The sequence below is a fragment of the Pistacia vera genome, unplaced genomic scaffold, assembly GCF_008641045.1.
Source record: "Pistacia vera cultivar Batoury unplaced genomic scaffold, PisVer_v2 Contig117, whole genome shotgun sequence".
Lineage (NCBI taxonomy): Eukaryota > Viridiplantae > Streptophyta > Magnoliopsida > Sapindales > Anacardiaceae > Pistacia > Pistacia vera.
In genome coordinates this window covers 2,109,755-2,123,611 of record NW_022195215.1, presented here as the reverse complement: position 1 = coordinate 2,123,611, position 13,857 = coordinate 2,109,755, and the positions used below count along the sequence as shown (strand labels likewise).

Here is a 13,857-nt window from a genome sequence, read left to right as displayed (position 1 = left end):
TGCAAACCCTAGAAGAATTAGGGCCTTGGTGAGCTGTCTTACCAGTATCCGAATAGGAAGGTGATCCTGAATAGGAGGTTAATTAGGAGTAGGAAAGTACTCTGAAGGGGCTGTGGGCTCTGGATTCGCCCATGGACCTGGGAAATGGACTAGGATTAAGAGGCTCGTGCCCACGTGGTTTGGGTCGGCTATACCTCGTGTCAAACTTGACTAATTTGGCTTGGGCCTCTGTAGGACTGGGCCTGGTTTTTCTTCACTAGTGGTCCTATTTCCCTATTTGGGCAAAAGACGATTTTTGGCCCTAACATTACTAATATCAATAGTGGAGTTATATATATAGTTATATATAAATATAAAATTCTCTTATCAAAATGTTCTAATATAAATTTATTGGTGTCATGCATATACACCATTGGATATGGGTTGTAAAAAATTTAATCCAGTATGATTATTCAAACGGTAGATATATATCGTTTCGACCAAATTTATATCACAACCACTAATTAGAGAGTAACTATACCTATTCTATCTTTTTTACTTTCATTAATGTTTGGATTACGTGTAGATAAGGTGTTTTTCTTAATCTTCTCTTATATTTGAAAATCAAAAGATATCTCATCAATTTGAAAATCAATAAGTTTTCCATATGTCGTAATTAAATCTCAAAAACAGAATAAGAATAAAACTTACTTATTTCAATCTATTCAAAAGATAATTTCATTATTTAAAAATCTTTAATAAGAATAATAATGGGAGAGCTTATCACATTTAGTTTTTAATTTTATTTTTGAGACAGATGTAAAAGATAATGCAAAATCAATTGAGAAAATTAGTGACTTTCAATTGTCAGATCTCCACATTCCAAATAATGTTTGGTGGGTTTTATTATCTTATTATAGGTATGTGTATAATTATTTGGTAATCTTTATGTGCATTAATAAAGTATATTATCTTAATCTTATGCTTAATTAGTAGACATTAGACAGCTACAGTCACTAACAAATATTAGAATGTTATTAATTAGTATCAAATTAAATTTTCTCAATAAAAGCAAAGATCAATTAATTTTCAGTTGTAACACAAATTATTTAATCTAATTTATTGGTAATTCAAGGATTTGATTGAGTTTGTTTTACAAAAAAATAATATTTTGAAAATCTATTTTTTGAAGAGAAAAAAAGTAAGAATAATGCTAAATTTACAACTAAATCTCACAACTCATGTGACAGTTTATTATTGTTTATTTTGTAAAATGATTCTATTTGCTTGTATAGATCTTGTCTACCCATTTGTGAGCTGACCAATGACTAGTTGTCATATCGGAGATTGTAAAAGAAGGTTGTGAGAGTGAGTTATGAAGTGAAAATAATATTTTAGGGTGCGTTTGGTTTATTATTTTGGATAGGATTTTGGGAATAATATTGGATAGTTGGATAGAGGAGTATTACAAGGTAAAATTTAAAAATTTATGAAAAAGTCCCTAGGTTTGCTAATTTAATTAAACACCCTAATGTATAAAATGACAAAAACACCCCCACCACCTGCAGTGCCAGATTCCGGCCACCACCGCCGGAATTTGGTCGAAAAATCGCGTTATGATACAGACCGGTCGGATCTATGTCGTAACGCCCCGTTATGGCCTTTTCCGGCCAGATCCACCACGGATTTGGCCAGAAAAGGCCAGATCCACCACGGATCTGGCCGGAAAAGGCCAAATCCACGGCCTGCCGTGGCTGCGACGGCCGAAAAAGGCCAAAACGAGGGCCATCTTTGGCAGTCAGCGACGACCAAAGATATGGCCGTCGTTTTCAGTCAACGATGGCCATTTCTTTGGCCGTCGTTACTGCCAGATCTGGCCTTTTTCGGCCAGATCTGTGGTGGATCTGGCCGGAAAAGGCCAGATCAGTGAACTTTCGACCATTCCTGGTTGGCAGGTAGGCTGTTGTACAGATTCCGGCTACCACCGATGGTGGTTGCCGGAATCTGGCAAGTATGGGTCGCGGGAGTGTTTTTGCTAATTTTAAAAAAAAAAAATCAGGGGGCATTTAATGAAATTAATAACCTTATAGGGTCTAAAAGTAATTAAAAAAATAGGGTAATATTTCTGGAATAATGTGCCAAACATTATTTGGAGAATAGGATTGGGAATATGAGTAAAAATAATAAGCCAAACATGCCCTTAAATATAATTACTATAATACTTTATTAACATTCTTAATAATGTATTATTAAAGTAACTGTTTTCTTCAATCTCAAGTGTGATGTAATACTCTGAAAGTGTTATAGATAATAAAAGATTCTATATATGTTTTAATTTATATTCTTTAATATGTTTAATATTTATATATTTTTTTATGTTCTTATTTTTTAATTTTATACATATTCTTTATTTATATTTATGCTCTCCTCATTTATATTTATGTTTTCTATTTATATTGTTGTTTAATTTTTACTAATCGTTTTAGATGATGTTAGAAACTGCATGATGGGTATACGTGTGTGTACCACAGAAGGAAAAAGGAAAAAAAAAAAAAAAAAAAAAGAATACCTAACGCAACACTGATTCACAGGTCACTCAACGAAGTGCTAAAAGTATAGAAAGCGGCAAATTCGCATCGGGAAGCGGACAATCTTGGAAAAGGTGAAACAAATACGACCCACACCTGGTGTAATCCTGATTGTGATCTCCCTAACTTCACTCTCCCGTCTCCACCTGTTCCATCTCTTTCTCGTTCTTTATTTTCTCCCCCACTTATTTCTACTACTACTACTACTCAAACTCTTCTTAGCCCAACTCCCAATAAACAACCATAATTCCAACATTCTCTTTCTCTTTGTTCAACAACATTTACGTTTATTGTGCATGCCATTTTCTTACATGACATAATGGCGGGGAACGAGTGGATAAATGGGTACTTGGAGGCGATATTGGACACGGGCTCGGGGGCCACGGCCATCGAGGAACACAAGCCGGTGTCGTTGAATTTGAGAGAAACGGGGCATCATTTTAACCCGACTAAGTATTTTGTGGAGGAGGTGGTTACCGGAGTCGATGAGACTGATCTTCACCGGACTTGGCTCAAGGTTGTTGCCACCCGCAACACACGTGAGCGAAGTTCCAGGCTTGAGAACATGTGCTGGCGCATTTGGCACCTCACCCGCAAGAAGAAGCAGGTCCTTTCTTTTTCTTTTTTCTCTATAACTATGTATGAATGCATGCAAACATGTCGGTCGATTCCATTTGTTGAGGTTTTCCTGGATATTTGGTGTGGATTGTGTAGCATTTTTGGATTATTCATTCAGATAATGTCCTGGTTTGGTTAAAGTTAATGGCCCGGGATCTGTTATATCGTCCTGGAATTTAATTGTGGAAAACAGAATTTTCGGGGTTGTATTTGTACATTAGACATTGAAAGGTTTAGACTTAAGATTCTGAGTTATTAGCAAATTCTTAAATCTTGCAAATTTAGTGTGTGAATGTGCACAACACTGTGAGATCGACTATTGTAGTTCCTGATATTGAAAGAAAGATAGTAAGAACAATATACTATGGTCATTGATCTTAGCTTGCTTGCGGAGGAAGCTAATATGATATGAAAATAATTATGATTTGATTTAATTGGCATGCTATATTTGAACAGCTGGAGTGGGAGGAAGGACAGCGGTTGGCTCATCGGAGATGGGAGCGGGAACAAGGACGGCGGGATGTGACTGAAGACATAGAAGACCTATCAGAAGGAGAAAAAGGAGATGCTTTGGGAGAGTTGGTGCAGCCTGAGACCCCAAGGAAAAGGTTCCAGCGAAACTTGTCTAACTTGGAAGTATGGTCTGATGATAAGAAGGAAAAGAAACTCTACATTGTCCTTATCAGGTATGAATCTCAGGCTTACTTTCAGGAAACATTTATTTTTAACTAACAAATTTGTCCACGAATAAAGGCTATAATCTTTCTCCTGCACATAAGCAAACAGAAACACGACACCTTTTGACAACATCTCCATGTGAGATTTTACATACACGACAAACACAAACACAATAAAAAACGTCATAGCTATTTTCATCAGATTTTCAAAATACCATTAAAAAAGTCCATCTTCTTCTTTCTATAGCCAGCATAGTCATATATAGTCCACCATCTGAGCTCTTCCAACAGCATGCAGCTGAAATACTATGAAATTACTAATCAAACTTCAACCAATATCTCCACAAAACTGGAAATTTATATCTTTGTGAAAAGTTAAAATCTATTTTGTATGACTGGATCCCTTTTTTAACCAACAAAAAATGAAGATAAAGGAGCAATAAGGAAAAGGGAAATCCTTTCTCTAAAAATATTAAAGACCCGAAAACCACCTAAAAGGAAACAACTGATCAACAGAGCCAGACAGAAAATCTTCGGAAAATCATCTTCAGATTACAAGCTACCTCCTCTTCCTATTAATCAAAAAGTTCCCAACGATAAGAAGAACAAAAAAAAAAAACATTTAAACACCTATTTGGCGTGGTGGCAGCCGCTGCATGAGCTAGGGTGCAGCGGTCATTGCTGCGCGGGCCGTGGCGTGGCAGCCGCTGGTTCTTGGTCTTGAGCTCGGTAGCCACCGCCACCGCCACCGCCGTCTGTTCCTAGGCTTTTGATTTTGTAAAGGGTTTCTAATTTTGATTCCGGTGATGTGGTGACGACTCGAGAGAGTGGCTTGGTTTGTAATTTTCCTTTTCTTTTTATTATTATTTTGTTGTATATTTTATTCTCTTTTTGTAATTTCCAAAACTTCTTAGGCGGTTTCTTATATTTTAACAAATTTTTAATTGGTGGAAAATGTTGGACCGTTAATTTTAAAAAAAAAAAAAAAAAAACCTTAAAAGACTAAAATGTAATTAACTCGTAATTCTTAGGATCATACATTTTGGCAATCATGAGTCAGTGTTAAGCTGTGAACAAAATGCAGGTGTAGTTATAATGTAGATTTGCTTTCTGTCTTTGTTATCTTTATGAACAGTTTGCATGGTTTGATCCGGGGAGAAAACATGGAGCTTGGTAGAGATTCCGACACTGGTGGACAGGTAGCTATTCCAATCACATTCGAATTATTAACAAGTTTATTAATGAATCTTTTCTCATTTCATTGCTGCTTGTGCTTACACAAATAATTGTTAGGTGAAATATGTCGTGGAGCTTTCTCGGGCACTTGCAAGGATGCCTGGCGTGTACAGGGTAGATCTTTTTACACGCCAAGTCGCTTCGCCTGAAGTTGATTGGAGTTACGGTGAGCCTACAGAAATGCTGAGTACTATGTGTTCTGAACATGATGATGGAAATGGAAATGAAATGGGAGAGAGCAGCGGAGCATATATTATAAGGATCCCCTTTGGTCCGCGGGATAAGTATCTTCGGAAAGAATTGCTCTGGCCGTTTATTCAAGAATTTGTAGATGGAGCTCTAGCTCACATTCTTAATATGTCAAAGGTTTTAGGTGAACAAATTGGTGGGGACCGGCCCGTCTGGCCATATGTCATACATGGCCATTACGCGGATGCAGGGGATAGTGCTGCTCTTCTCTCGGGTGCTTTGAATGTCCCAATGGTTCTCACTGGACATTCACTTGGAAGAAACAAGCTTGAGCAGCTTCTTAAGCAGGGACGGCAGTCAAAGGAAGATATCAATTCGACATATAAGATTATGAGAAGGATAGAAGCTGAAGAGCTTTCCCTTGATGCTGCAGAACTTGTTATCACAAGCACCAAACAGGAGATTGAAGAGCAATGGGGACTTTATGATGGGTTTGATGTGAAGCTTGAGAAAGTTTTACGTGCTCGTGCTAGACGTGGCGTCAATTGCCATGGCCGATACATGCCAAGGATGGTGGTAAGAATAACTATAGATGTTTTCCTGCTTCTCACTTGAAAACTAGTATTGCCTTCTCTATTTGAATTTATCTACTTAAATTTCAGTTTCATATGCTTATAAGTTCAAGTTAAATACGCTTTTCAGGTTATTCCTCCTGGCATGGACTTCAGCAGTGTTGTTGAGGTGCAAGAAGATGCCCCTGAGGTTGATGGGGACCTCGCCGCAATTACAGGTGGTACTGATGGGTCTTCTCCAAAGGCAATTCCAGCAATATGGGCTGACGTGAGTGCCCTGTTTGCTAAGCATTGTTTCTGTGCAACATTATTATTTTAAACTTTTGTGTTATTTAACAGCTGAACTCTTTTGGCAGGTAATGCGGTTCCTTGCAAATCCCCACAAGCCAATTATCTTGGCTTTATCAAGGCCTGACCCAAAGAAGAACATAACAACACTTTTGAGGGCCTTTGGAGAATGTCGTTCCTTAAGAGAGCTTGCTAATCTTGTAAGTGATTCTGTTCAACTACATGATGTACTTAGGGACTGGTAAATAATGCTTTTTATACAGGTACTGATAATGGGGAACAGGGATGATATAGAAGAGATGACTGGTGGAAATGCTAGTGTGCTTACAACAGTATTGAAAATGATTGATAAGTATGATCTCTATGGTCAAGTTGCCTACCCAAAGCATCACAAGCAAAACGATGTTCCAGACATATACCGGCTTGCAGCGAAAACAAAGGTTTAATTTATTAAAGATGATCATGATTTTAGAACTTGCTTTATATGGTTTTACATTGAGGATCATCTAAGTTGTGTAACAATTTGGCAGGGAGTCTTCATAAATCCTGCATTGGTAGAACCATTTGGGCTCACTTTGATTGAGGTTGTTTCTGAGTCATTACTAGATCTCATGAAACCATATCTTATATGCAAGAAAATGAGTTTTGATCTATATTTTTCTGAAATGATGTAGGCAGCAGCGCACGGGCTTCCGATGGTGGCTACTAAAAATGGAGGACCAGTTGACATTCATCGGGTAGGATGACCTTCGTCTAATTTCGAAATTATAAGATGTTTTGTTATGAAATGTATAATTAGAAGTCTCAGGAAAAAGGGTAAAAATTTATTGGTTGAAATGTAACCAATGGCTATGTCTTATTATGATTTTTAGGCACTGAACAACGGTCTGCTGGTGGATCCTCACAATAAAGAAGCCATTGCAGATGCGCTGCTTACGTTGGTATCAGATAGGAATTTATGGCATGAATGTCGAAAGAATGGTTGGAAGAACATACCTCTTTACTCGTGGCCTGAGCATTGCCGCACTTACTTGACTAGAGTGGCTGCTTGCCGAATAAGGCACCCACAGTGGCAAACTGATACTCCGCTGGATGAGATTTCTCAAGAAGAGTCATCTCTTAATGACTCACTTAAGGATGTGCAGGATATGTCACTTAGGCTCTCTGTTGATGGAGAAAAATCATTACTAAATGGATCTCTCGACTATACGGCTCCAGCTTCTGCTGACCCTGTCCAAGATCAAGTGAAACACGTTCTAAGCAAGATCAAGAAACCAGAATCTGATTCAACAGATAATAAAGAAGTTGGGAAGAAAACACTTGACAATGTGGCGAGCAAGTATCCCATGTTGAGGCGGCGACGCAGATTAATTGTTATTGCACTTGACTGCTATGACAGCAAAGGGGCTCCTGAAAAGAAAATGGCTCAGATAGTGCAAGATATGTTTAAAGCTATGCGGTCTGACAGTCAAATTGCAAAAGTCTCAGGATTTGCTATATCAACAGCAATGGGAGTGTCAGAGACAACGGAGTTCTTGAAGTCAGCAAAGATTCAAGTAAATGAATTTGATGCTTTGATTTGCAGTAGTGGAGGTGAAGTATATTACCCAGGCGCTTATACAGAAGATGGAAAACTTATTCCGGATCCAGACTATGCATATCATATTGACTACCGTTGGGGTGTTGATGGCCTAAAGAAAACTATTTGGAAGCTGATGAATACACCTGAAGGTGGACCCGAATCCAATAAATCTTCCGGCGTCATCGAGGCAGATGACAAATCAAGCAATGCAAATTGTATTTCCTTCTTGATAAAAGATGCTAGTAAGGTAAGGAAAACATGAGTATTACTTCTGAGCGATTTGGTACGTTTGGCAGGGTCTAATGGTGGCTTGGTTTCACAGGTAAGACGCGTTGATGATTTGAGGCAGAAACTTAGGATGCGAGGTCTCCGGTGCCATCTAATGTATTGCAGGAACTCTACGAGAATTCAAATTGTACCTCTCCTTGCCTCTCGATCACAGGCACTCAGGTATAGGACACTTTTCAGAGCATTTCTGAATAGTACAGAAATTGGCTATGTTAGAAATGAGTTCATGCTACTAAAATATTTGCATTGAATTTGGTTGTTAGGTATCTTTTCGTCCGTTGGAGATTGAATGTCACGAATATGTTTGTGGTTCTTGGTGAAAGCGGTGACACTGATTATGAGGAGTTGATTTCCGGAGCTCATAAAACATTGATCATGAAAGGCGTGGTGGAAAAAGGTTCTGGTGAATTACTGAGAACAGCAGACCTAAGAGATGACATTGTTCCGAAGGAGAGTCCCCTGATCGGATTCGTAAACGCCAATGCGAAGGTGGCTGAAATCGCGAATGCATTGAAACAACTGTCGAAAGCTAGTGTAGGAATGTGAGATAGTAATCTCTATTCTTTCTATCAAAATTAATATTTTTGACACTAATATAAAAAGAATTGAAAAAAAAATAAGGCTTTATGTTGTCAAATATGCATACAAAGTTCACTCTATTCTTCCTCTTCTTTTTCGATCTTCTCTCTCGTACACATGCGCGCACAACAGAAATGCATGCAGTTAACATATTGCCTGGATTGCAATGTGCAGGTGAATTCAGTTTTTTTTGGTTAAAATCAAATGCATTTCCTATTTTAGAAAGCTACTGATAATGCAATAGGCCTTTGTGCCATTACTTGTAAATTCAAATTTTCTAAACTTTAGTTAAATGTTTGAGGGAAGTATAAATATTTTGAATTTAATTAATTAAAAAATCTTAAAATCTAATTATTTTTTTTTTATTATGGACTGTTGGATTCTACATATCAACATATACTGAAGTAAATAAATATTTGTGAGGAACTTTGGAAAGTGATAAAATTCACATTTTTCATGCATTTTATGAAAAACACCTGGATTCGAAGCCAGTGTTATCATCTTATTCATACAGCATTTCCTCACAATCCTATAATTTATAAGAACAATATTATATTTATTTCCAAAAATCTTTTAAATAATAATATCATACTAATTCCATCTAATGTGCCACACGCGACTTCCATGCGCTGTAAAAACTGCTTTCCATAGTGTTAGTGTCGAGGTTAAACTTTTAATTTTAAACTATTCTCTATATTTTGAAAATTACGCCGAACGATATGTATGCACCCATAGTTTGCCAATATGATACCTGAAAAGTTTAAAAATGACAAACAACCACTTTTCATCGGATTTTGTTAAAGATTTCCGTTTGCTTAAGGATAATAGTGCTAGAAAAGACTGAAATGCCCTTGAAATTTTTTATCTTCTCTTCTACTTCTTTTTGGTCTCTGTTTTCTTCCATCTATTTATTTTCCTCTCTCTTCTTCTCTCTTGGATTTTGCCAAAATTCAAATGGTAAAGGGATAAATTTTATTGATTATGTTTGAAAGGATTTTAGAGACAATAGTGAAACCACAGCAATTGCTTATGGCGTAGGATTCTTCATTATATAGAAAACTGTTACAAGTATTAAAAGCTAACAATAGCAGTACAAGCTATACAAGGAAAGATATCTACATATTCTATATTTACAACTAATCAACTCCTACATATTTGTACAACGTCTGTATTGTCGTGTATTGCTCCTTAATGCTTGGATTGATTTTCTGTTTGATTGTAGCCTTGATTGTCTCCAGAGAATAATGCTCTGTTATCGCCAACACGCCCCCTCAAGTCAAGCATGGTTGGCAACACGGGAAGCTTGGATCGGAATAGCAGAAACAGAGGTTTTGATGGACTTTTGGTGAATATGTCTGCTATTTGCAAGGTTGATGGAACATGTTTAATCTTCAATATACCACTGCAGACTAATTCCCTAACAAAGTGAATATCAATATCAATATGCATGGACCTTCGTTGAGCTACTGGATTTTGAGTCATGAAAATGGCACTTATGTTGTCACAGAGTAACGTTGGCGGTTCTGTTGGTTGAATTTTTAAATCATGAAGAATGTTTAACAACCATTTAACTTCAGCTGCAGCGAGTGCCAATGCTCTATATTCGGATTCTGCCGAAGACCTAGATACTGTGGACTGCTTTTTGGAAGTCCATGAGATTAATTTGTCACCCAGAAAATTGCATATCCTGATGTTGATCGACTTGTGTCTGGGCAACCAGCCTAATCGGCATTTGAAAAAGCCAGAATTTTGAGATTGCTTGATGGATTGATGTTGAGTCCGAAATGGAGAGTTCCTTTAACATATCTGAGAATTCTTTTTATGGCTTGAAAATGTTGCTCTCTTGGTGCATGCATGAATTGACTTACTGAATTTACTACATGTGTGATATCCGGCCTGGTAATGGCGAGATATTGCAGTGCACCAACAAGGGATCGATAAGTTGTTGGTGAATGAAAGAGAGGACCATCAGTAGTCAAATGATTTGAGGCAATCATTGGTGTTGCAATTGGCTTTGAATCATGGAGATCAGCTCGGATAAGGATATCTCTCGCATACTTCACTTGACTGAGGAAATTCCCTTTTGAGAATGAGTAACTTCTAGGCCCAAAAAATAATTGAGATTGCTAAGATCCTTCATAGAAAACTCTTGCCGTAGCTTGTTAATGAAAGTGTCAAGGAGAGACACATTGCTGCCTGTGATGATAATATCATCCATGTATAACAGTAGATAAATGATGCCATTGTCCGATGAATGAACAAATAAACTAGAATCAGCTTTGCTGCAATTGAAACCAATTTTGATTAAAAAATTGCTAAAGCGATGGAACCATGCTCTCGGTGCTTGTTTCAAACCATAGATTGCCTTTTTGAGGCGACAAACATGATTTGGATGAGAAGCATCAATATATCCCGCTGGTTGTTCCATATAACCTCTTCTTGTATGAGACCATGCAAGAAGGCATTTTTAACGTCAAGTTGACGTATGTTCCAGCCACGAGAGACTGCAATAGAGATTACAATGCGAACTGTAGAGGCTCTAACAACGGGACTAAATGTGTTAGTAAAATCAACTCCATAGAGTTGAGTATAGCCTTTGGCAACAAGGCGTGCTTTGAGCCTATCAATAGAGCCATCCGAATGATATTTGATTCGAAAAACCCATTTGGATCCAACCACATTAGTAGCAGGTGGTCTAGGAACTAGTTCCCACTTTTGATTGTGAGTGAGAGCTCGAATTTCATCCTCCATTGTAGTTAGCCATTCGGGTGATTTGGCGGCACTCTTGAATCCTTTTGGTTCCTTCATTACTAATAGTGATGATAATAAAGGAGAGGAAGGAACTTGACAAACATAATTGTAATGTTTGATATTTGAGATACCAGCTTTTCCACGTGTTAACATGGGATAAGAATTCTGATTTGTTGTAGAATTTTGAGCTGGTGCAATCGGCATATCTGAAGCTGCAAGTGGCTCGATTGTTGAAGTAGGCACAAGAGGCAGTTCTGGAACTTGCTCAACTATTGGAGTAGGCACATGAGGCAGTGATATTGGTGAACTCTGAGATGTGTTCAACTCCAAGGCACATGATTTAGATGGATTGGATGGAGTGACTAATGGTAATGGCCGAGAACCTGCAGAAGAATTAGTGCTAGACAAAGGATAATTTGATGGACTGGGATCTTGAAAAGAAATATAATCTGAGAGTGCATGAGAAGGTTGCATATTAGAAGAAGATGATGGAAAAATTGTCTCATCAAACCGAGCATGTCGAGTGACAAATACTCGATGTGATTTAGGATCTAGGCATCGAAATCCTTTGTAGGATGAGTTGTAACCAAGAAAAATACATGGGAGACTTCTGGGTTCAAACTTATGTTTAGTATAATCTCGCAAGTATGGGAAACATAAGCATCCAAAAATTCGAAATATTGCATAGGTGGGAGACTTACCATGCATAATTTCAAATGGAGAGAACCCTTTCAAGACAGGTGTGGGCAAGCGATTAATTGTAAAAACTGCTGTATTGAAGGCTTCAACCCAAAGATGAAGAGGAATATTGGCATGAAAAAGCATTGTTAGGCCTGTTTCGGTGATGTGTCTGTGTTTTCTTTTGGCTCTACCATTTTGAGAAGGTGTATAGGGGCAAGAGAGCTGATGGTGAATACCACATTTGGCTAAGTGAGACTGAAAAATGGTACTTGTGAATTCACCTCCCCCATCACTTTGGAATTTTTTTATCTTTGCCAAGAACTGATTTTCAACAAGTGTTTGAAATTTTATGAAGGTTTGAAAAAAATCAGCTCTGTGCTTTAATGGATAGAACCAAGTGAAGCGAGAGTTATCGTCTATAAAGATAACATAATATCGATATCCAGAGATAGAATTTATTGGTGCCCGACCCCATAAGTCGCAATGTATGAGTCCTAAAATTCTTTTGGATCGACTATCACTTGTTGGAAAAGGGAGTTTATGGCTTTTAGCCTTTTGACAACTAACACACAAAGATGGATTCGGCAATATAGAGCTGAGAGATTGAAGACATTTCTTATGAAGCATGGAAATTATTTGAGATGATACATGGCCTAAATGGGCATGCCAAGTGTCAAAGGAATTACATAAATTGTTCTTGCTAATAACAGTAGAAAAAACATGGTTTCCACGCTTCAGTACATAGAGTCCATCTACACGATTACCGCTTGCCACCACCTTTCGAGTTTGAAGATTCTGTATGATAAAATCATTGTCAATAAAGGAAACAGACAAAGGAAAATCATTGGTTAATTTACTGACGGAAAGCAGATTTTTGGTTAAGTTTGGCACCACAAAAACATCATTTAATTGAAGAGTTGGAGTGGGAGAGTAGGAACTCATGTGTGTGATGGGTAGGGAGGATCCATTACCAACAATAACTCTGTCCTTACCAGTGTAAGGTTCCACCTTATCAAGTTGAGACACATCAGAAGTCATGTGTGCGGATGCTCCTGTATCAATGTACCAATCTGCTGTGTCGTTGCTGATGGTGCAATTTGCAAGTGCTTTAGCAAGGTTTGCATCAGATTTTGTATATCTGATCTTACAGTCCGTGGCATAATGGCCTTCTTCACGGCAGATTTGACATTGAGGAGGTCTCCTATTCTGTTGCTTGCCACGATTTCCTCCCTTTGATTGGCCTCCTTTATATTTGTTTTGATTACTATTAGGCCTTGCATTTCGGTTTGAAGATGCAGAGGAGGAATGAGCCACATAGGCAAAGACGCCACCTGCATTGTTATCAATAGACTTGAAAAAAAGATCCAAGCTTTCTGCTTTAGGAACAATATCTTTGAAACTTGGGATAGGAGTTCAAGATAATTGAGTGGTAGAGAAACTTAAGAACTCGTGGCCTAGACCACGTAAATACCAGCGCACTTTGTCAGTGTCGTCAACTGGACGTCCCATGGCCGATAATTGATCACAATGGGCCTTGAATACTCGAGAGTATTCAGAAACACTGCGAGAGCCACGCTTCATGAGATGAAGTTCATCTTTTATTTGAAGTTCCCGAACCTTAGATTTGTGACTGAAGGCAGTTTCAAGAGCGTTCCAGACTTCTCTTGATGTTGCAAGTCCAATAACGACAGAGAGTGCTTCCTCCGTGAGAGAGGAAAGAAGAAGACTCATGACTAGTTGGTCATTTTGCTTCCAAAGGTTGTGGGCTGTGGGATCAGAGGTAGCGGAAGGCATAGATGTGGAGCCATCAATATATCCATAGTAGTTTT

The 13,857-nt window shown here is 38.0% G+C and overlaps 1 protein-coding gene across 1 annotated transcript; it reads left to right on the top strand.

Annotated features, from left to right (window-relative positions):
* Nucleotides 1-2,886: 2,886 nt before the first annotated feature.
* LOC116107458 (probable sucrose-phosphate synthase 3) lies at nt 2,887-8,563 on the top strand. Its single transcript, XM_031393727.1, has 12 exons — nt 2,887-3,174; nt 3,642-3,871; nt 4,998-5,061; nt 5,156-5,863; nt 5,990-6,127; nt 6,216-6,347; nt 6,411-6,587; nt 6,678-6,731; nt 6,822-6,884; nt 7,020-7,976; nt 8,052-8,179; nt 8,281-8,563. The coding sequence occupies exons 1-12, from the start codon at nt 2,887-2,889 to the stop codon at nt 8,561-8,563; spliced, it is 3,222 nt and encodes a 1,073-aa protein (XP_031249587.1).
* The last annotated feature ends 5,294 nt before the right edge of the window (nt 8,564-13,857 follow it).